General features: G+C 41.5%; 1 protein-coding gene across 2 annotated transcripts; it reads right to left on the reverse strand.

The window, feature by feature from the left end:
- Positions 1-31: 31 nt before the first annotated feature.
- On the reverse strand, positions 32-20,590 carry gsna (gelsolin a). 2 transcript variants are annotated; one of them, XM_074618628.1, is made up of 17 exons: positions 20,424-20,590; positions 9,812-10,012; positions 8,545-8,699; positions 8,002-8,163; positions 7,620-7,769; positions 7,454-7,543; positions 7,104-7,236; positions 6,664-6,968; positions 6,172-6,305; positions 5,598-5,688; positions 5,360-5,386; positions 3,492-3,662; positions 2,117-2,291; positions 1,396-1,517; positions 1,199-1,276; positions 1,035-1,095; positions 32-890 (listed from the first exon to the last, which is right to left on the reverse strand). In XM_074618628.1, exons 2-17 carry the CDS (start codon positions 10,005-10,007, stop codon positions 721-723), a joined length of 2,220 nt encoding a protein of 739 aa, XP_074474729.1. In that variant the 5' UTR covers positions 10,008-10,012; positions 20,424-20,590; the 3' UTR covers positions 32-720. The 2 variants fall into 2 exon arrangements, with proteins under 2 accessions (XP_074474729.1, XP_074474730.1); XM_074618629.1 differs by lacking the exon at positions 5,360-5,386.
- Positions 20,591-22,487: the final 1,897 nt, after the last annotated feature.

The raw sequence follows: 22,487 nt of genomic DNA on the forward strand, positions 1-22,487 counted from the left end.
CAGAGTTTGTACAAGCAGAGACATGAACACATTTGACATGTTTTATTTGGTTTTATTGTAATTATAACAAGGGAAACCTTAGAAAGTGTCACAGAAGACGTAACTGGTTTGTAAAGCAGCAAAGCGTTGGTTCCCCATTTAAAGTTTGCTATTGCAGCATCACACAAGCTTTCCTGGGCATGAATCTGTGACATTTAATAAAAAATAAATATCATAAGAGGCATCTAAACTTCTCTATAAAGGCATCCTTAAACTGGAACAGTACCTTTTTTCAACTGTAAACTAGAGGAAAGAATATTAAGGCATCGTTTGTATTGCTTTTTTATAAGCGGTGTTTTCTTGGCAGTGAGTTTTCTGATGTTGCGGCACACCAGGACTCTTTATTTCACTAGTGAACGGGTTTTTTTTGTCGACGTATAAAATAAAAGTGAAAAATTGGCTTCAATAAAAGTAGCTAGACCGATTTAGTGCAAACCCTACAGGAAGCTTGTGTAACTGTTAAAGCTCTATCGCTATTGGTTGACACAAAGTGAATTAAAACACCGCTTCATCGACCTGTATCCTTCACAACAAACACAACAAAAAGTAAAAAAAAGTTTTCTGGGCGCATTGGCAGCTAAAACAGTCTTATGATTGGAGCTCAGTGCTTGCGGCGGAGCAGAGGGGTCAAAGGTCAGGGCTGATTGGGAGGGAGGGAGGGATGGAGGATCAAGTGAGATCTCACAGGGCCAGTTCAGCCATGGCGCGCTCCAGGGGGTCGCTGGTCCAGTACTCGTGGTCCCAGCCCAGGAACCAGCCGGTGAAGGTGGGCGGCTCGAAGGTCTGCTTGATCTTGACGATGGGCGTCCTGGGGTCTCTGTTGGCCGGATCTGTCTCGATGTAACGGACCGCTGAGGGAGACGAGGGAGAGGCTTGGATTAGTAGTAGTCATGGATACTTGAATCACAAATGCACAGCAGAATAATGTGTATTTGCTAAACAAGCAGAATCAAAATGGGATTGTATCAACATTTAAAGATCTCAGATGTTCTTACCAGACACCATCGCTTCAGTCTTCTCCTCCTCTTGGGCCTCATTTCCGATCCAGACGAACACCTAAGAATGGGAACATTTTTATACATACTTGTTCCCTTTCATTGCGATAACGCTGCTCTGAATCTGTACTCATCTAAAGCAGTCTAAGCTCTGGTTTCTTTACCTGATCCCAGGTGTCCAGGATCATGACATCATCAGTGGCGAGGTCGTCCTGGGTCAACTCCCCGGGCACCTCCTCAATCTGAGAGGAGGAGAAGGATTTAGTGGAGCTGTATTGATTGCAACTGGGACATTATTATTTATTATCTAAAAGGGGTGCAGCAGCAGCAGCAGCAGAGGGAGCTGAAACCAAAGACTTACGATGAAGTTTCCAGTCTTATTGGAGCAGGCGAAGAGTCTGGGTGGGTGTGCGTCCATCTTATCCTTGAGTCTGGTAGAAGTGCGGTATTCCGTCTTTCCTCCCAGAGCATCCCAGAATTCATCTGTGAAGAGGACAGACGCACTTCAAGTTATTATAGTTTTATATATTTAAACTGGGGATGGGCGGATTGATACTTTCAGAAGCTACTTATTTGGTATCGATTCCTATTGAATCCAACATGTTTCTTTATACTGCCGGGATTTTTGAATAGGAACGGTTATAAACTATTAGCAAAAGCTCACAGAAATAAAATGTTGAATTTCTCTTCTGTTGTCTCCAGCAGCCCTCAACCGAGGCCAGTCCTTAAAAGCTTGGTGTTTATAAAATATTGACTCTGTTATGTTTTAGCCTGAGGTTTTCTATTTGAAATCGTTAGCAGAGAATCCAGCGTCTTCAAGAGCTTTGAAAGCAAATCACAAGATTACTGATGACATCTAAAGGCGTGATGCAACCAAGTGTCCTTTGTTCTAATACAGATGCACTCACTTCAGCTTAGATACAAAAAGGAAACTGTTTAGCTTCACATTAAAGCGTTTTTTTTTTAAACAGCTTGACTACAGTTTGTAGCCGACACAGGAACGCGTTGACTGGTATTGGATTTCAGTTTGACTAAAAAAAAGAGAGAAATTGTTATTGTTAGTGTTCATGGCGTTTCCTCACCGGTCTCTCCTCCCTCAGACATCTCAGAGGCCGACACTCCCAGGATGTCACACAGCTGCTGGGCTCCCTGCTTCTCTGTGTCACTGGCACCCACGCCCACCCACAGGAAGGAGCCTCCGGGCGTCACCAGAATAAAAGCATCGTTGGAGTTCAGGTTGGATGACGCTGCGTCAAGCTGTGTGGATGCGGAGATATTGTAAGTTAACATGTGTGCAACATGTTTTTTTTTTTATTATTGTGGACCATATATGGTTGTAAGGGTAAAAAAGAAATGACCAATGGAGTGAGATGAATTTGTAGAATCAAGAGAGGCTGGTGTTATTCTATAATTTTCTTATTGTCAAAATAATCCCATGAAAAGACCACAAAAATGAATGCATTCCAAAATGCCTTTATATATATATTTATTTATTTAAAGAGCACTGTAATTTTTAGCAAACGCGTTACTCAAACAGCAGAAAATAGTGTATATGTTGGGGACTATTTTCAGCTGTAGAATAATACATATTTGTTGCTCTAGTCTAGTGAGTATTTCAGCCTGGTTGCACAAAAAAGGTGTATTAATGACACGTAGTACGCAAGGCATTTAGCGGGCAATAACAACGCCGTTCTTGATTTTGGCGTGCCATTTGTACGCTATGTAGTCTGTACTGACTGCAGTGTAAAGCATCCGCGTAAATATACTACGCTCAGAGCTAGTGACGTTGAATAAAAGGGAGAAAAGACTGCTTATGGCGGGCGGTAGTGGAGGTGGATGGGTCCAACAAACACAGGACTTTCAACCAGAAGACTGTTGTTCGAGACCGGTGTTTTGTATTGGCATTAGTGGCGTTTGTGACGTGTTTTCTGTACTTCTGTTATGTTGTTTACATATATATTTTACTTAGTTGATGTACTTATTTTAAGCCCAACTATGATGTTATCGTAGTTATGTTGCGTGGCGTACAAATGGCACGCGAAAAGCCTAAAATGCGTCCTCATGACACACCAAATGTCCTTGTAATATTGCGTCATTCATACCCCTTCCCCTGAGATGGGGTTGAGTATTTACAGCAGCAGGATGGTGTATGTGGGATTGAGTTAAAATAAACTACAGTGTGTGTGTTCATGGTAATGAAGGAACAAGTCATCCACTGCAACAGTGTGGCTCATTGATGAGTGTATTGGACAACAATGGAGCTCTATGGCACAGAGGAAGAAGATGTATCAGGCTTTTGGATATACTCCTACAGATCAATTCATTGTTGGTTTTGGTCTTTTCAGGGGATTTGTTAGCAGTAAGAAAAATATAGAATATCACCAGTCTTATCCCTTTAAAATCCCCTGTGTCTGTTGTAAAGTTAGAGAGTGAGTGATGTATAGTATGTCCTCTTACCTCCACAGCTCTGGTGTGTCCTGCAGAGTTGGAGCGCACCTGGAAGAGTCGAGTGTCTGCGGGAGCGGACTGACCTCCGTCTCTGGACGTTCCTCCCTTGTACACCACCATGGGCTGTCCTCCAAACAGACTCATCAGATGGGCCGGCTCTTTCCCCTGCACCACCCTCACCTGGTACACAAACAACAAAAGTCAAGATGATAAGCTTTAACAGTACTTCAAAATACCTTGTGCATTTTTGACAACGTGAATCATCCCAAAGTGGCACAACCACATCACATCAGACAGATCCACCCTTTGTTGTGTCTTGTGAAACATGCATCAATATGTGAAACATGTCTGCTGCAATCCCGACTACACACACAAGATGGCAGCATGAGGCTGAGCCACGTGTTCACTGTCTGAGCCACAAGGTGGTGAGAGTTTGTGGAATTAGAGCAATGACGCAGGTTAGGTCTTAACACAGTATTAGAGTCTCTGAGGTCTGCAGCTTTCCTCATAAATATTTATGGCTGTCGGGTCTTCTCCTAAACCAGTCATCACAGCAAATTATGTTAATCCTGAGAGGATGGAGAAATGGATAATGATGGGTTTACATATTGTTGTGCACAGTTGTAGACTTCCAAACTACAGACATTCCCAGCAGTCGCAACTTCTTTTCACCCAGTTTTGCTCATCTCAAAACAGCACAAAAGTAGTATTTTAGTTTTGTTATCTTTCTTCAAATCACTCGTTAAATAATTGTCAGATTCCTTGTTTTGGTTGCTAAAAAGTTTGCATAACCTCCACTCAGCAACCAATCACAGACCTCCACAAAGCTTCACTTCAGCTTCTAACCAGTGGGCAATCTCCCGGTCTGAGAAGTGAAAAGTGTTAGTCGACTAAGAATTTCTTTGGTTGAGGAAAGCCCTAGTGTCAAGAATCGTGCAACACAGCTGTTCTCTACTTTGACAGTGAGAGCAGCGGGGAAACATCTGGAAAAGACAAACGTGTCACATCTGCAGATGTTTCCACACTGGATAGATTCAGACACTTGAACGTAAAGAATCAAGGCTCGTTCTGTGTACGAATACGTTCCAGAGTTTAACTGAAGTGAATGTGAGGCTTCAGCAGTCTTAGCTAGGCAAATCAAGTGAGTCTCTTCTAAAGTTCCAGTCTTCCTCTATCCTTGAACGCACACACAGTCGTGCCACAGCACACACACAACATGAACGTGAAGGTTGTACATGCAAAGGGAAGTGAAGTGCGAATGCAGAACACAGAAATACATGAATGGAGACACGCTTGAGTACAGAGCCAGCAGTCATTGACCGGTTAAATCACCATGATGTTGCTCTAACATCAGGTCAGAGCAGAGTTTGGAAACAGGGCTGTTATTTATGTGGAGCCGACAGAGTTGGCGACAGAGGAAGAAGGAACCTCCCATTAACATCCACATCGGAATGTCCTGTTTGTGTTTGACCGAGATGGATTCACTGTAAATCTGATTTAACTCATTATCACGTTCATTAAAGGGATAGTTCGGCTGTTTTGAAGTGGGGTTGTATGAGGTACTTAGCCATAGTCAGTTTATTACCTACAGTAGATGGCGGTTGGCACGCCCCCAGTTTGGAGAAACAGACAGGAATACCAGTAGAGGAGCAAAGCAATGTACTATCTGTGAACGGGGCCGGCAGCAAAACATATTTTAGCCACCTAAAAAATCAGTTTAAGTGTATGTTATATTAAAAATATTTTCACCACTGTCCCTTGCTGATAGTTAGATATTCACATTTACCTGGATTATGAAAAATATTCATTGGCTCTGGACAAAATCATGAGTCATTTTGTGAGAATAAGTAGCAGGGAAGGGAGGGGGGAGGAAATACCTGAGTGGTTATAGGAGCACCAACAACCTGAAGAAACAGAGGAAAGGTCGGAAACCAAAGAGGACAGAAGCAGCAGCGGGGAAACCATCAGGGAGAGGAGAAACAGTAAGAGGATGTAAAGGTCAGAGAGGAGGTGACTGCGCTGAGTAAGCCAGAGGAGAGCAGAGACTTTAATAACAGATGAGATGAATGTAAGCTTGTGAAAACTCAAAGACACTAAAGGAGTGATGTGTTTCACCTGCACAGGCCCACCGCCGAGCTCGTCATCCAGCTGGGAGCCGAGGATCGCACAGGCCCCGATTTCATCCTGACTGGAGTCTGCGCCTTGCCTGGGAGACCATTTGAAAGCATCATTACACTGAACAGAACAACAGGCACAGACAGGGCTCTTTTCAAGGTAAAGTAAAGGTTGATAATAATAAAAAAATCAAGGTTAAAGTGTTATTAGCAGTAACTATCAAGTGGAAATCTACTATATCAAAATACTAGTCCCTTAAAGGGGACATATCATGCTCATTTTCAGGTTCATACTTGTATTTTGGGTTTCTACTAGAACATGTTTACATGCTTCAATGTTCAAAAAACACATTATTTTTCTCATACTCTCCGTCTGAATATTCCTGTATTCACCCTTTGTCTGAAACGCTCCATTTTAGCGCCTGTCTCTTTAAACCACCTCCCGAAAAAGCCCAAAGCCAATTGCTCTTATAATTGGATGACACTCACTTTATAGTTATGATGGCAATACTTTTCTACAAGAAAATCTTGCCTAATTCAGCTTTATCTGAACTGTTAGTCTCTCGTGTTCTCACCACATGTAGATAATGTGTCCCTGACGTCCTCCGTGGCTGTAGTTGTAAAGGATGATGTAGCTGTCTCCTCCGTAGAACTGTCCATGTGTGGACGCATCCACCGGTACCTTTTCGGACGCCTCGATACGCCAGATCTGTCAAGAAAAAAATAGAATTACCGCCTTGCGGTTGTACGCCTCCGCCAACCAGTCAAGCTGCAGTGTCCGTCCATGTCTGTCCAAAATGTCATCACTTCATGATTTTATCCTATTAGACATTTGTTTGTAATAATTAGTATATGAATTCTTGAGCTATGGCCAAACAAATGTTTGCAACCTCACCGCTAGATGACGCCAGATCCTACACACTGCACCTTTAAAAACTTTCAGAAACTTCCTTGAGATAAATCAAGGCTTGATTATCAATCGTGCAAAGCGGGCAAGTTCCCAAAGTGCCCTCCAAAAGGCCCCAGGTCTTCAAGGTAGTACAAATGTTCAGCCTCCGTCCTCTCACCTGTTTCTCTCCGCTGCCGTCATCCACCATGCCGTGCTGGGCAGCCATGGCGGGGGAGTCGTGCAGAGTGGATGCGTCGAAGTCCACCTTCTCGATCTTGGCGATGCTGTTGGAGATGTAGGCAACGCCCAGGCCCTCTGTCTGATCTCTGTCCCGCCAGTTTTTGAAGAACTGCTTGAAGAGCGGCGTCTCGCCCATCTCTGGCAGGATCTGGACCTGAGTGTGTTTGGGGTAACCCATCTTCTTGATGAACTCGTCTGCTGCTTTCATCGCTTCCTTTCGCTCGTCCATGTTGGCGTCTTTGCCTGTGAGCAAAGAGAAAACATAGCTGAGGTTAGGATTATTGAATCACGTGAGAAAAAAAAGTTGTGAAATGAGTATTTTAATTTAATTTTACACCAAAATATGCTACATCCACTGCGGCACCCTGCAGCACTGACCTTTCCAGACGAAGATCTTGCCATCGGAGCCGTGGTCCAGAATGAAGCAGTCGCCGGATTCCAGGGCGCTCTGGGCGAACGGGTTCTCTGCTGCCACCAGCGCGATGGTCATGCCTCCGTTGGCGTTGGACACCTGCATGGGGCAAAGGAAGAGAGAGGCTGATTAGACGCATGAGGTTGAGAGAATTGCTGAAGAGTTGCTGAAATAAGATCACCGTCACTTAGAAAGGATCACTAAGTAGTTTTTGTAATAAAAAAGATTTTTTTTTATTTGAAATTGAAACAGAAAATAACGAGCCCTTTATAACAAGAGATTTGTGTCTGGGGTGTTCCCACACTTCTTCTCTCACCTTGTAGAGTTTGGCCATCTTCCTGTTTGAAACATCAGCTTTGATGTCGTCAGAGGCTCCTTCAGGCAGATCTGGTTTAGGGCCCAACACCTGAGGACAGAAGCAGCCGGTTTAACACAGGAGTCGGTTTGAGACTTCATTTGTTCTCATAATTCACTGATCTCACCTCTAGCATCTTCTCCCTCTCTACGCCCTCGTCACAGACATAGACTCGGGCCCTCCCACTGCGCTCGTTGTCACGGATACCCTTGGCAACCTGAGTAGCCTTCAGCTTCTCGAAGCGGTTGCTCTGGGAGCCGCACCACTGGTAAATCTCCTGTACAGCAAGAAGAAGAGCAGATTGCAAAGTAGGTCAATAGAGTGGAACTACAATAACATTTTGTGTTTTACACAAATTAAGACCACTTTTACCATAATCCTTATAGCTGCAGGTTGCTAAACAGATGCAACATCTGTACTTTTGGCCTTGTAGTATATGTCTATTAAACGACGACGATCACATCATATAATTATGTATTTCTTTTATTGATGTGCTTTGTGTGACTCACAGATCCCAGGTCCAGGATGAAGCAGTCTCCCTGGTTGAAGCTGTCCCAGGCGACCGCCACCTCTGTTGCCCGGACAGAACGGCGACCTTTGACCTGGAGCAGCCGCTGCATGACCACCTCGTTAGTGACGACGTGCTTGAACCCAGACGCCACGCCTCCTTTCTGAAAGGAAAGAGTTGCATTTCAAAATAAAATACCTGCCTTTTAAGAAAAGTGGCTCCAACATCAACAAAATTAAATAAAAATAAAAGATTTTTTAAATTAGACTGGCAAATTTAGATACTTGATTTACAAAATACTGGTGTCATAACAGACTGGATCTTACATTTTTACAGATACTGAATGATAAAATGCAGTTTTTGCGTTAAAATATGATGAAAAATAACCTTAAAAATGTCAGTAAACATCACCTTTCCCATGTAACATAACCTATACGTGATCCCAGGTTTAAAATGCATCAAAACAAAAGCAAAAAAATGCAAAAAAAACATATACTATTCCTTGCATATAGATTTTTTTGCAGCTATAAACATGACATCTTACCATGTATTTGAGTCCAGACTTGAAGTAGCCAAGAAATGTTTTAGACTCGTATCCCTGGACCTCGCGGTACTGGATGGGTTTTCCCCCCAGGAAGTCGTCCATTTGGACTGTAAAGATTGCCGCCGAGCCTCTCTCATCCTGGGTGCAGAAATCACCTGCACCAGAGGAACCACAGACGTATTCCATATTAATCCTGGTCCTTATTTTATCTCAGCAGTCATACTGCACATCTACCCAGAGAGACACATTTTGTGTTTGATGAATTCGCTCACTGCAGACTCACTGAGTCAGGAGATCGATATATGCGGGAGCAGCAGTGGGTCAGATCCCAGCGGACGCAGTTATACATGTAACATTAGTCTATTTCTGGTCACACACACACAGTAGTTCAGCACCATGTGGGAGGGTTACATCAGATCCTGTTTGTTGGTAAATGCTGTTTCCATGATCAATCAAGCTGACTAAAAGGACATGAAATCAATAAAAAAAGACCCGATTCAGCTTCCTCGCTTTCCTGTTTGCTTTAAGCTAAATCCTACAGTAAGAGATTCTGTCAATACTCATCTACAGGACTAAACATTAGTCCAGAGACAATCCTAGACAATGTGACCAATGACAATTGGTGAATGTTGGATGCAAAATGGTCTAGACAAAACCCCTTGTACTGAAACAAAAACACACAGACAAGGTTTTAGATCATTGAAAAAACAAAAAATCAGCTATGAAATTGTGTCCTTGTACTGTAAATCTTTCAAGATCTATCACAAAGCACATCTGTCCCAGGAAATAAGGCTTGTCACAATGTTAGAGGCTGATCTAAGTAAGCAGGATGAGACGATGCAGCAGAGACATAAAACGCAACAGCAGCAGTAAACACACCTTTGTCTGTTAACGTACTGATAACGGACAGAAGGCTTTTCTACATGTTTTTCACTTCTCATCCTCCGGGTTTAACACATCACATGCAAATTATCACATAAAAAAGCAAAATGGATCCAGAAATTTGTATCTCTTGTTGCTTAGAATCACAAGTAGCTTGTGCACATTTTTAAAAAAGTGCTGGATAACATAATTAAGTTAATTCCCTATTTACTTAAAGTTAACTTTTTACACATTTTCATTTGATTTTACAAAAGAAAAGGATGGAAAATGCTGCAAATTAGCATTCAATCTAATGTCCCCTCCTTTTTTAAAACATATTTTAAATTGTATATTCCTTATATTTCCCTGTAATAACACATCATAATGTCCGTCTCACTGCACTCACCCAGCCAGAAGTGGAGGTCGTACTGCAGGTTTCCGGAGCGTTGTTTGATGGTGTTGAGGATGAGGTAGGCGTCTCCGGTGTAGAACCCCCCGTACAGGTTCTCGGGGACGGGCACCAGGTCAAAGCTCTCCACCCTCCACACCTGGAGGCCCGGCTTCTGTCCGGCCCGGTTGAACTCTGGATGTTGCACTGCCATCCTGCCTGCAGGGAAATCAACACACACCTGAGATTTAGTGCTTTACTACTCTACAGGCCTAAGCATACAGGCGTTCCCGTGGCAACAAGCTGTGGTTTTGCGCTTCGGGATCAGCAGACTGCAGAGATAAGAGTCGAGGAGCTTTGTAATAACCTTTAAAAAATGAGACTCGGACTCCCTATTTGTGAGATGTTTGCTCTGGAAAAACCACTCCCCTTAAGGCTGAGTTGTTGCCATGGATACAAAGATAAAGTTTAGGGTTATGGTTAGATATTAATGGTACAGCAGGTTGAGTCACTGCTGCCCTGTGCTCAGGGTGTTTCCTCATGTGAGGAGGAAGAGGAAGTCCTGGCACATATGACTCAGACGTATTCATAACTGGCAAAAGGAACCCTGTGTATAATTATACATAGGAAAAGACTGCTGTATAACTGGACATGTTTGCTCTTCAATATATCATAAGTTTATGCATGCAACTAGGGCTGTACAATTAATCGAATATTAATCGCGATCACGATTTTAACTTCCCAAATTTAACTGAACATGATTGACTGTGATATTGATGTTCAAAATGCATGTCATAGAAAACTGTGCTGTACCACGGCTGGTGTGTTTGTGTTTGAGAGAGAGAGAGACAGAGAGAGGGGAAGATGTGGACTATTGCACACAATGTTTCTGTAAGTTATTAATAACTTACTGGGAGCGCTGCTTTGTCACTTTTTAACCGCCCGTCCGAACCCACAACATTATCTCAAAATCTCACCCAAAACATGTCACTAGCGAGCACCCTACAATGACAGCCTCTGGAAAACTTTCCTGAATGTTGCGGCTGCAGTCCAGAGCAGAAGAGTAATATTCAACAGAGAGCCGACAGGCAAAACGAAAATGCACTGAATTCAGGTGAAGACGAACCTTTTCTTTTGATTCAAAGATTTGTACATAAGCAGGAATGTAGCACAACATAGAAGTGTGGGTTTATTTAAATGTGAAAGTGCAATAAAAATATTTTTTCCCTAAAATCAATGAATAATTGAATAATTAATCTCAATATTGATCAAAATAATTAGCATTTTGGCCATATTTATGCAGTCTTACATACAACCACAAATATCTGGATACTAGGGCTAGGAGATATGGCAAATATCTGCTATCACAGTATATGTAATCTTAGTTTTGGCTTTTCCTTAAAGGTCTTATTGATACATTTTTATATACGACAAATATATATTTTTTTAAATAATATATTTACAGAGCCTTTAGAAAGGTGCCAAATAAAAGTATGGCTTTTCCTGAAAAAAATATTATTGCGAATTAATCATTTAAAAAAATTTGGCGGGTCCAAAATAAATGTTTTGTTTATTTCTGTGGAGGACATCTGACATTTGGTTCCCACTTCTAACAAGGCCAGTAAGCCAATAGTAAAACAATGTTGGTATCATGTGGTATCTCTGGGTCGTCAGTTAGTGTGGAAAAAATTGATAAATGGCAGGAAGGGATTTAGCGGCTGAATGTTATCAATGTTATCAATAGGACCTTTAAATTTGTCACCCATTTCTCTATGATCACAGTACATGGCCTCATATAGTACAGCTCTAATGGACACATCAGCAGTCAGACATTGGTTCAATCACAAACACTCACACCCAAACATTCATGCACACACATACCATACACTTCAGCCATATCCGAGAGCGTTAAGAAGACATGGCGCCCGATCAAGAGTCTCAAGTAGGTGTCTGTCTGTGCTGCATTGGATTACAACCCGCTGGGCTCTCAGTAGCACGGGTGGATGTTTGAGATTTTTAAGATGGGAGTTGAGCATCCTGTTAATATCTTTGTTATGGGCGTCTGGAAAGTGTTTGCAAAACAACAGTTTAATTAGCTGCTACTGTTGGTTTAAACATGTTTCCGATGTCTATTTTTAAAGCATACAAAATTTACAATCTTATAAAATATGATTTATTATTGTAGATTAAATTACCCAACTGTACTGTATATAAAGTAGTTAAAATCAGCTCCACCTGACCAGCTACACCATTAAAAAGATGAAAAAAAACACTCATATATAACACATTATTTTGTCATAAAGAGTGCTTTTACTTTTGATGCTTCCTTTTAATACTTGGTTGGTGGAGCCCAAAAACAGAGCTAAAAGAGAGTGAATATTGGACTTACTTAAGTTCATCATAGCAAGCAGACATGGATGTCAGCAATGTAAGTTTCAAATTCTCCCAGAAGTTGGCTAAGCAAATGTTGTATTAAGAAGGAAATGCATTCAATTAGGGCTGTCAATCGATTAAAATATTTAATCGAAATTAATCACACATTTTTTATCTGTTCAAAATGTACCTTAAAGAGAGATTTGGCAGGTATTTAATATTCTTATCAACATGGGAATGGGCAAACATGCTTGCTTTATGCAAATGTATGTATATATTTATTATTGGAAATCCATAACAACACAAAACAATGACAAATATTGTCCAGAAACCCTCACAGGTACTGCATTTAGCATAAAACAATATGCTCAAATCATAACATGGCAAACTCAAGCCCAACAGACAACAACAGCTGTCAGTGTGTCAGTGGGCCGATTTGCCCCAAACTCAAAATTAAGCGCAAGTTTGGAGCGTTATTTAACCTCCTTCCCGACAAGCCAGTATGACATGGTTGGTACCAATGGAGTCCTTAGGTTTTTAGTTTAATATGATGAAATTTGCATTAATCGTGTTAACTTTGACAGCCCTAATCTAAATACCTCTTCCACCTGGCAACTGTTTTGTGGTTAGACTTAAATGTTTGCAATGTGAGATAGCACAGCCTACGCCAGGAAGCAATCGTCTTCATAAAATATGCAAAAGTGAACAGATGTGTCTTCTGAGATTTTGCAGCAGACTCTGACTCAATACTGACTCCACACCGCATGTTAATTGCTCGCTCGCACAGGAAACACTGCAGAGAGAGCGTAAACACTTTCTCTGAAGTAGAGCAGTGTTCTCTATTTGGAACCTGACATCTCTGAAAAGGGCCCTCTGTGAGCTTACATGGTGCATTTCTTCTTTAGTTTTCTCATTTATTTAAATGATGACGTGCTTATAAGACGTTCAAACCCTCAATGCTCTTAACCGTAAAGAGCTGTTAATGAAGCTCAGGTTTGGGTATTACCAAAAAAGTCTAAAAACTGGAGGTCATGTAGTTCAGAATGAACACAGAATCCAGTTTTTCCACAGGAATGCAGCTTGGACCAGCTGCCTCTCAATTTGCATGATTAACCATCCACACTGGAGCAAGAGTCGCCCATTCTTCTAGGCGGCCGTCTGCCCACAAACATGGCAGGAATCTGCTCCTGACCTTGGAAGAGGGACGTGGCTCGGAATTCATGTAACCAGGCCGACGAATGTGGGGTTCCTTTTTACCCCATTGCTGCTCTCCTCTTACGTAACAGCAACTCACTGAGCAGTATTTTATAGTTATGGAATGTTTCAACATGGAAATAAGTGGATAATTTTGGAGAGAACCATTTTCACAGTCGACCTTTCTGATTTTTTTAATGGGGAACATGTCGAGACATGGCTGGCTGGCTGGTGGAGTTCTCTAAAATAAATTATTTGGATATTTGTCTTGCCTCGGTGAGGAAAAGAAACAGATATATTCAGGTGTTGGACTATATATGGACCTAACCCATTTACAGCTCCTTTAGACTTCATATGAAATGGACAGAGTGTAAACAGCTGGGTACCCTGGAGTCATACAAGGTCATGCACCGTCTGAACTTCCATGACATGGCAGCGCCTGCGTCCAAGTTTGGCCAGACAAAGAGAATCTGTCTGAGGCTGCTGGGCGATTCCTCTGGGATCATTATAGCTTGACGAAGGACGTGGAAAGCTGAATTTCCCTACAGTGGCTCAAAAGTAGTCTAGTGGAGTTTCCAGTCTAGAGAAACTTGAATGCTGCAAAAGTCAGACAGCAAATCTGCAACTCCTGTGGCCACACAGGAAGGTTTAACTAAGCCTCAGGCGTGTATTATAAATGTGTGATCCCTATTTTGTCAAGCCTGAAAACAAAGATACCAATACATAAATAGAAGTTTAAAGGGAAATAGGTTTACACTGACAAGGGAACACTGAGCGCTCATATTTTGAGACATGGAAATTATCAAATATGGAAACTTTGAATACTGTCTAAGGAGAGAGTCTCATATGCTGTAGAGTATTGTATTTTTATTGTCATTTCATAACAACAGTGTCTAAGAAACAGTTGTGGATGTGGATTCTCTGGTTTAAAGGTGCTAAATGCGAGATTGGGTGAATATCTACCGCCTCCACACGGCTCTCAACATGGTGACAGCTGATCTGGGGGCTCGTAGCTTACGGTGCTAACAGTGAAAACAAAGGCAACGCTGCTGATCGAGCTTACAGTGTTTACTACGCTTACGTGACGGCGTTATCAGCTGTAACCGCCGTATGAGAGCAGTACAGAGCGGCGGCTGTGAGCTAGCCATTCAGGCACGCTAACATGCACTAGAAGGCATGCGCGGCCGGCCCGGCTATGTCAACAAAGCACAGAGAAACTCGGATTACAACACACACAGAGGGTGAGTGACTTAACTCTTTGCTCAGGTAGACATTATTATATCTCTACTCTAACTCTATATCTTTACATAGATAGTAGATGTTTGATGCTATATTAATGCTCTGGATATCACATAGAGCACCTTTAATGGTGAAGTATGCAATCGTAGGATGTTTAATGTATACAGGTAGAGTGATATACTATATATTGTCTTTAATAGTGTGGAATTGATTCATGTTATTCGTGTTAACAGCTCAAGATTTAGAGTTAGATGAGAACTCTCAGTTCTGGAGCTGGAGCCAGGAAGCGATTAGCCTAACTTAGCATAAAGACTGAAAGCAAGGGAAATAGGAAATGGATTGAATAGCTATACTGATGAGGAAGCTATCGCCTCCTCCAATCTGCTACTTCTTCAATATCTAGGGAACTATTTAAATCAACCGCGGTGAGAGAATACAATAACTTCGTGTTCCCAAACAACTGGTGATAAATCAGTAACTTTTACAGCCCTTCATTAACTTCAGCTGACACACCCAGCAATATGAAAACTGCTTGCATGCAGAGATGTCAGCTGAGCACGGGGATCCTCATTAACGCAGAGACGGATGTACAGCAGAGAACTTTAATTTGAATCTGAAGGTAACATAGGGCATATTATTAATGCCTAAAATGCAAACATACAGTACAGGAAAACTTGTCACTTCAGTTACCTGAAGTAAAGTTTTACATTATTGCTTCTGGTGTAAGTTTCATGACAAAAGTACCAGCGTAACTCATTCAATCCCCAGGATAAACGTTCAAAAACATACAGCATACGTAGCTCTCTGAAAACAGAGCTGCTTCATTTTTTTTAAATCCTGAAAAGTTGACTTGTTCAAGAAGTCTTTTTCATCCAACAGCAGTCAAATACCTTTACTCTGAAACATCTCACCCATTGAAAATATCTCTTCTTATTGTTTCTGTGGCACTAAATAAATATGACTGCCTTTGACTGTGATCTTCCACTCTGATGGAGAGAAATGTTCCGTCTGTCTCTGCACATCAAAGCTGCTTTCTCCCACAGTTACGCACTCGTACCGTCTGCGACTTAATAAAGCAAACATCAGAGGGGACACGCGGCATCCGATTCACCTCGCACTTTGACAAATCAAAGCCGGTATTTAAAAAATGTGATAACAACTGTGACAAAAGGTAGATAACAAAAAAAAACTCTTAACAGGAGCAGGTTAGAGAATGATATCACGTTTTTTTTTTACAAACTAGAATATTTTTGTGCAAAGTTTTATTGAATGAACGGCAGCAGCCAAACAGACATTAACCATTAAAGCAACAGTGGGTAAGAATAGAGCAAATATGATTAAAAAAAAGTTATTTATATATAAAACGGTCTCTATATCCTGACAGTAGTGCATGAGACAGGTAATCTGAAAAACATTATGTGCCTATGTGTCCTCCAGTGCTCCTAATGGCATCTGCAAGGTTTCACAGACCGGAGGAAAACAACCAATCAGAGCCAAGCTGAAGCCTTTCCGTCTCTGAGCAGCTGTCAATCACTCGCAAACTCCGATCAAACGGTCAAACTCGGCAGCGCTGATCAAATATGAATCAATATTCTGTTACTGTAATGCCAATTTCTCACGTAAAATGTTGTCAGAAACATCTTGTAGTGTACTGTTTAGCTGTAAAATGAGAAAGTTTGTGCCCTAGCAACCATGTTGAGATCTGCTGAGGAAATACCAAGCTCCGCCCACCAGCCGGAGCAAACTCTCTCATTTCATCCTCATTTGATCGTTTGATTGGAGTTTGCGAATGATTGACAGCTGCCTCTGTTGAATGAACAGCCAATAAGAACGCTCTCTCTCTGAAATGACCTGTGATTGGCCAAAGTCTCCTGTCACAGGCTAGATTTTTTAAAGCCTGACGACAGAGCCATGAGGAGGTGCAGACGTCTACTTTTCTCAGAACACTTGAATAACAATATGCTGAAAGGTTATTATGGAATTTTTGACCAATAATGCCAAAAACATTCTACCTACTCCCTCTTTAAATGTTCGAGGTTGGATAAAGTGACTCAGGCAGGGGTAGTCTGTTTGACTCAACGCACACACACACACACACAGCTACGAGCTTAAATAGAACAGGTCACATGACTATTGGTTAGTGCTTCTTCTTGCTGGGAAAAACATATGGTGTCTGCAGGCCACACCTCTGCAGCGCTGGAGGTATTCGTCGTTGCTGCCCCCTCACTGCAGGCTCTTTGCCCCCCGTCAAATAAACACGGAGTGAGTCAGTCATTCCAACCTCCCCTCCCCCATATTTACCAGCCTCTCCTTTGTGTCTGCCTTCCCTTGAGGCCTGAGTGAAAACTTGATCCGCTGTGCAGATAGCAACAGTGGAGTCATATGATAGAAGAGTATTATGAAGCCCTTGTGATTTGTCTGCTGGTGTCCCACTGCAAACAGCAAACAAACCAGCACTTAATAGTTTTATCTGTGAAATCTGAGTTTCTGTGCTGACTTTCTCCCAAAAAAAACCTCCTCCTTCTTTTTGATGACTCATTTTCTCCACACATGCCACTCTCAGCTTCTCGAGGGCCGTGCAGCTGTCCTCCAGCTCGCTCAGGAAAGATAACACTGCACAAACTCAACACTCTTTAATAGCCGCTCTGCTTCCTTTTCATCTGTTTACACAGTAAAAGACAAAGACAATCACAATGTCTGTTTATGACTTTGTAAATAACCGCCCTGATATATGGATGGTTACAATCTCAGGAACAATCTCTCTGAAACCAGCTCTGTGTTTGAATTAATCATATCAAGCATATAAACTCATATCTCTAACAAAATAGCATCTCGTTTGATTGATATTGAGAATGCAATATGCGAAGACCTATTCTTTTTTAAAGGGACAGTGTGTAGGATTTAGTGTTATCTGGTGGTGTGGTTGCAGATTGCAACCAGCAAAGTACCCATCCGCTCGCTCCTCCTTTTATTATTATATATTAGATTATCCACTAATAAAAACCTAGTTATGAATATTATATTCCATTTCTGCTGATAGAGCCCCCGAAATGTTACACGCTGTTCCTTTAATTCCTGCAGATAATGTGATATATATCAATATCGCAAAGTGTCACAATTAACATAGCGATACAGAGTTTCAAAACGATTGCCCTGCCCTAAAGGCAAAGCAGCTAGAAGACACCATGTGTGTTTTGAGTGAAGGGTGTGGCCTTTTTTCTAGCTCGACTGGAAAAACATTGAAGTCAATGGGAAAATCCCAAACTTTTCTCCTGAAATACAGCGTCTGTAAATATTTTCTACAATAATTTATAGTCTCGGTTGCTAACTTATTCTCTTCCAATGTGTGTTTTGATGGAGATTTTTAAAGTTGCAGTTTCATATAGAAGATATTGAGGCTTAAAGAAGGTATGTTTGAGGTCTTTTGTGAATGCCACGCCCAACAATGACCCATGTAACTGTCCAAAACATGACTCAAGTGAGTGTTTTCTCATCTGCCACCCCGATGATTAAGGTCTGGTTAAGTTTAGTCACCTGAGTAGGGAAAGACTGCCTTCATTGTTAGAAGAAACCAAGCCAAGCCAATGTTTCATATGCTATATTTCAATATGTAGTTAGGACTTGCTTTACACTGAAATACAGTGATTTAAAAGCTGGAACAACGGTTATAGGTAGCCTACTAGACAGCCCCATTTTAAACCACACATCTTGTGACCTGCAACTCACCAAATCAGTGTTTACTAGGTGTGTAAACCAAACCATCCACCCGACCTCCTCCCTAACACTTTTTCTTTTGTCACGCCACCTCAACTTTTGCTACTGAGAGAGGACACGGAGGACAGTCATTGCATGACAACATAACCCGCAAGAGGCTGCATGTCAAGAAAAGTATAACTTATGTATAGTTTAAAGACCGATGCTGTCATTTTCCGTGCGAGGACAGCCTCCTAAATTTGGATTTTCTGGCTCCAGCAGCTGACAAACACAACAGCGAGCGGGATCCCAAAGTTCAAAATTTACCCTTAGAAACCTTTTGGTGACATCTCAGACACTATGTCTGTGTTTTTCTACATTATTTTTAGGGTAGAAAAGGCATTTTTGAGACCTAAATATGCAGAATATGTAATAATACAAACAAACATCCACAGCAGTTCAGCTGTCCTGTCCTCTTGGACAGAAAGCGTGCACACAGTTGTTTGAGGCTTATATCTAAATCCTATGTGGGGTGTAGTACAGTCGGTGGGTTCAGGCATACCATAATCTCTGTCCGTCTGACAGCTGAGTGCGGATCTGACACAGCGCTTTCTGATTGGCTAACAAAGGTCTATATCTATGTCTACATCTCTACATTCACACACGCACAGACAGACATATACACAGCACTGTCTGACGTACTCACGTCACGGCTGCTGTAACTTACAACCACACACAGGATGTTGTGACTAACTTCCTCAGTGAACACTTCTACTATTTGGTTGTGTGTTCCTATGGCAACCAGAGATGTCCTTAAATAGAGATGAGCATATTAACAGCTGCTGGGGAAAATCTCAGTTTTTAACTGAGATGCTAAAAACAAATCACTTGACTGTTTTACTGTAATGCAGCAAAACACTGAATGTAAAAGTGGCAGTAGGCAGAATATTTTTGGCATCATTGGGCAAAAATCCCATAATAACCTTTCAGCATATTGTAACTCAAGTGCTCTGAGAGAAAACTAGACTTCTGCATCTCCTCATGATTCTGTTTTCAGGCTTTAGAAAATCTAGCCTGTGACGGGAGACTTTTGCCAATCACAGGTAATTCCAGAGAGAGAGCGTTCCTATTGGCTGTTCGTTCGTCTGCTGTTAATCACTCGCAAACTCAAATTAAACGGTCAAACTAGGCAGCGCTGATCAAATAATAATGAATATTCTGTTACTGTAATGCCTATTTCTCACGTAAAATGCTTTCAGAAACATCTTGTAGTGTACTGTTTAGCTTTAAAATGAGAGAGTTTGCTCCAGCTGGTGGGCGGTGCTTGATATTTCCTCAACTTATCTCAACACGGCGGCCGGGTCACAAACATTCTCATTTTACAGCTAAACAGTACACTTCAAGATGTTTTGACGAGAAATCGGCATTACAGTAACAGAATATTGATTCATATTTGATCAGCGCTACCTAGTTTGACCGTTTCATCGGAGTTCGCGAGTGATTGACAGCTGCTTATAGACGGCAAGACTCCAGCTCGGCTCTGATTGGTTGTTTTCCTCCGGTCTGTGAAATCTTGCAGATGCCATTAGGAGCACCAGAGGACACAGAGGCACATTTTTTTTCAGATTATCTGTCTCACGCACTACAGACCGTTTTATAAAAAAATAACTTTTTTTGTAATCACATTTCCTCCAACTTGCCTACCCCAGCTTTAAATGTTGCTTTAGGTTTGGTATTACATCATGACAGCCTGGAGGCACTTTAAACTGTACAGGAAGAGTGGTTGCTAGACCTGTGGAGGTTTTAAGTGGAACCACACAGCATTTTCTTTAGTCATCATCCAGGGTTTCCACTGCCTGTCCATATATGGCAGTACAGCTGCACAATAAAATCAAGGTTTACACTTTCTTTAAATGAGCTAGACAGAAATAACAAAGTAAACTATTTTAAAAATGCAGAGAGAAACCAAGCATTTCACTATTACACTATTCCAACCTTTGTTCCAGTCTGCCTGCGTGGAAAAGTAACGGTTCATTTCATTGTTGCCCTAATTAACGCAGTCAAATTAAAATCTGTGCTGTACAGGCTGTATTGTTTGATAGAAGAGAGAGAGGGGGTTTTATAAACGTACCTGAATAGGTTGTGATCGCTGACGGAAGGAAGGAAGGTGTAGGTGTAGTAGACCGGTGGGCGCTTGGAGCTGCAGCGGGAGCAGAGAGGCGTCGAGTCCGCTGTTTGTGCTACTGGCCCGGGACACTCCCCGTTATGACACTCCCCTGGATCGGCTGCTGCTGCACCGCCTGCTGCGCCGCCTGCCCACACACATGGGCACACATATGGGCGAGCACATGCACACTGATGTCTAATCTGTCTAATCTCTATCTATCTGTAATCTATCTAAACAATGACTATACTAAACCATGCCATTATGAAGCTTTTGCTGATATGGTCATTTTTTTTTTTTTAAAGATAGGTGAGCATTTGGCTCTTTGTAGGCTGTTGGATTGAATTGTGTTCATGTTATTTAGACATTTACTAAAATACACTAAAATACCTAATAACTACTTAGCCATACATTTCTGATCTTCTGCAATGTTATGAACCATCCAGACCTCTCAGGTCATCTGGATCAGGTCTGCTTTGTGTCCCCCAGAGTCAGAACTACACATGCAGAAGAAGCAGCGTTCAGTTTTTATGCACCAAATATTTGGAACAAGCTCCCAGAAACCTGCAGGACCAACTCCAACTCTGAGTTCTTTTAAATCAAAGCTTAAAACGTTCCTGTTTGCTGCTGCCTTTTATTAAACCAGATAATGATCTCATACTTCACTACAGCTTTTACTCTTGTGTTTTATACTCTATTTTAGCTTCTATCCTAGCTTTTATTTTTAGCTTGCTTTTATTTTCTAATCTTTAATGTTTTTATAACTGTTTTAATTGTGTCTTAATGTTCTTTTGCACTTTGTCGCAATGTTCTTGAATGTTTATGTAAAGCACTTTGAATTGCCCTGTTGCTGAAATGTGCTATACAAATAAAGCTGCCTTGCCTTGCCTTAGCATTGAATCAAACCCCAGCTGTTGCAGTCTCTTTAAAAAAAAAATAACACATGATGTTTTTTCTTGCAGGGATCTTGCAGAAATTCTACACTTCCGGTCTCCAACAGAGCATCTTGACCAACACTGCCCCTGCCTGGTCCTGGTGTATCCTACCAACAAGGCACACCTTGTTAGCACACTATACTGTAATGCAGACTGTACATGCTTTTTTTCCATGTGCTCACAGAGGGTCAAAGGTTACCAGTCCTAAGTGTGGGAGATTCAACTTGTTTTTAAGAAAAGGAGATTACACACTGTTCTTGCAAATAAGACAGTTACTGATTACCTCATAATAATTACATCATACTAATGTTTCGTGCACCTGCGTGAGAAACTGGGTGTGCTAAGTTTATCATCTGTTTCCTAATCTGTTAAATATTAACACTATTTAACAATAATGTGCCTGAAAGCAGTCAAATCCAAAACTTATCAGCGGTGTGAGTTACAGTGTACTTTTGCAAATATTACTGAGATACTAGACGCATCCGAGGTGCCATCTTTGTTCCACGTTTCTGTGCAAAGAAAATCCACTTGTTTTGCTTGTGATTATGTATTAAATATGTAATACCAGCCATCAAAATACAAAAAATAACATTGTGACTGAAGTAAAATCTCCAGTTGCCAAAGTTGTACATGTAATATCTATAGAAAGAGTCTGAAAGCATATCTGAAACACATCCAATAATGACCAAAGTTAGAGGGGAAAAGGAAACACAGTTTATAATGTAATGACATTGTAAGAACAAGTTATTTTGAGATGTGTTCTGTCTTCTAAAAACAAAGATTTGTCTCTCTGGACAGAGCCATGGTTTGGCATGAACAACATGTTTATGTTTCACAAGAGTATAAAAGTCTAAAGCTGGATGTTATGAACATGCTTCTGTCTTGTTGATAAGCCAGCCCGTTCTCATCGTCCAGCAGACACAAGGCTTTCATCCAGGAGATCGTGTCACGTTACAATCAGCTGTTCGTTCGTGTCCCATGTTCACGATCAGTGTCATGTTCAATGTACAAACGTAGTGGTTTTAACCTGACTATAGTGGTTTTGTTGCCTAATCCTAAAGTGACGACAAGGGGCGTGACAAAGCGGTGGTATGTG

The sequence above is a fragment of the Sebastes fasciatus genome, chromosome 19, assembly GCF_043250625.1.
Source record: "Sebastes fasciatus isolate fSebFas1 chromosome 19, fSebFas1.pri, whole genome shotgun sequence".
Classification (NCBI taxonomy): Eukaryota; Metazoa; Chordata; class Actinopteri; order Perciformes; family Sebastidae; genus Sebastes; species Sebastes fasciatus.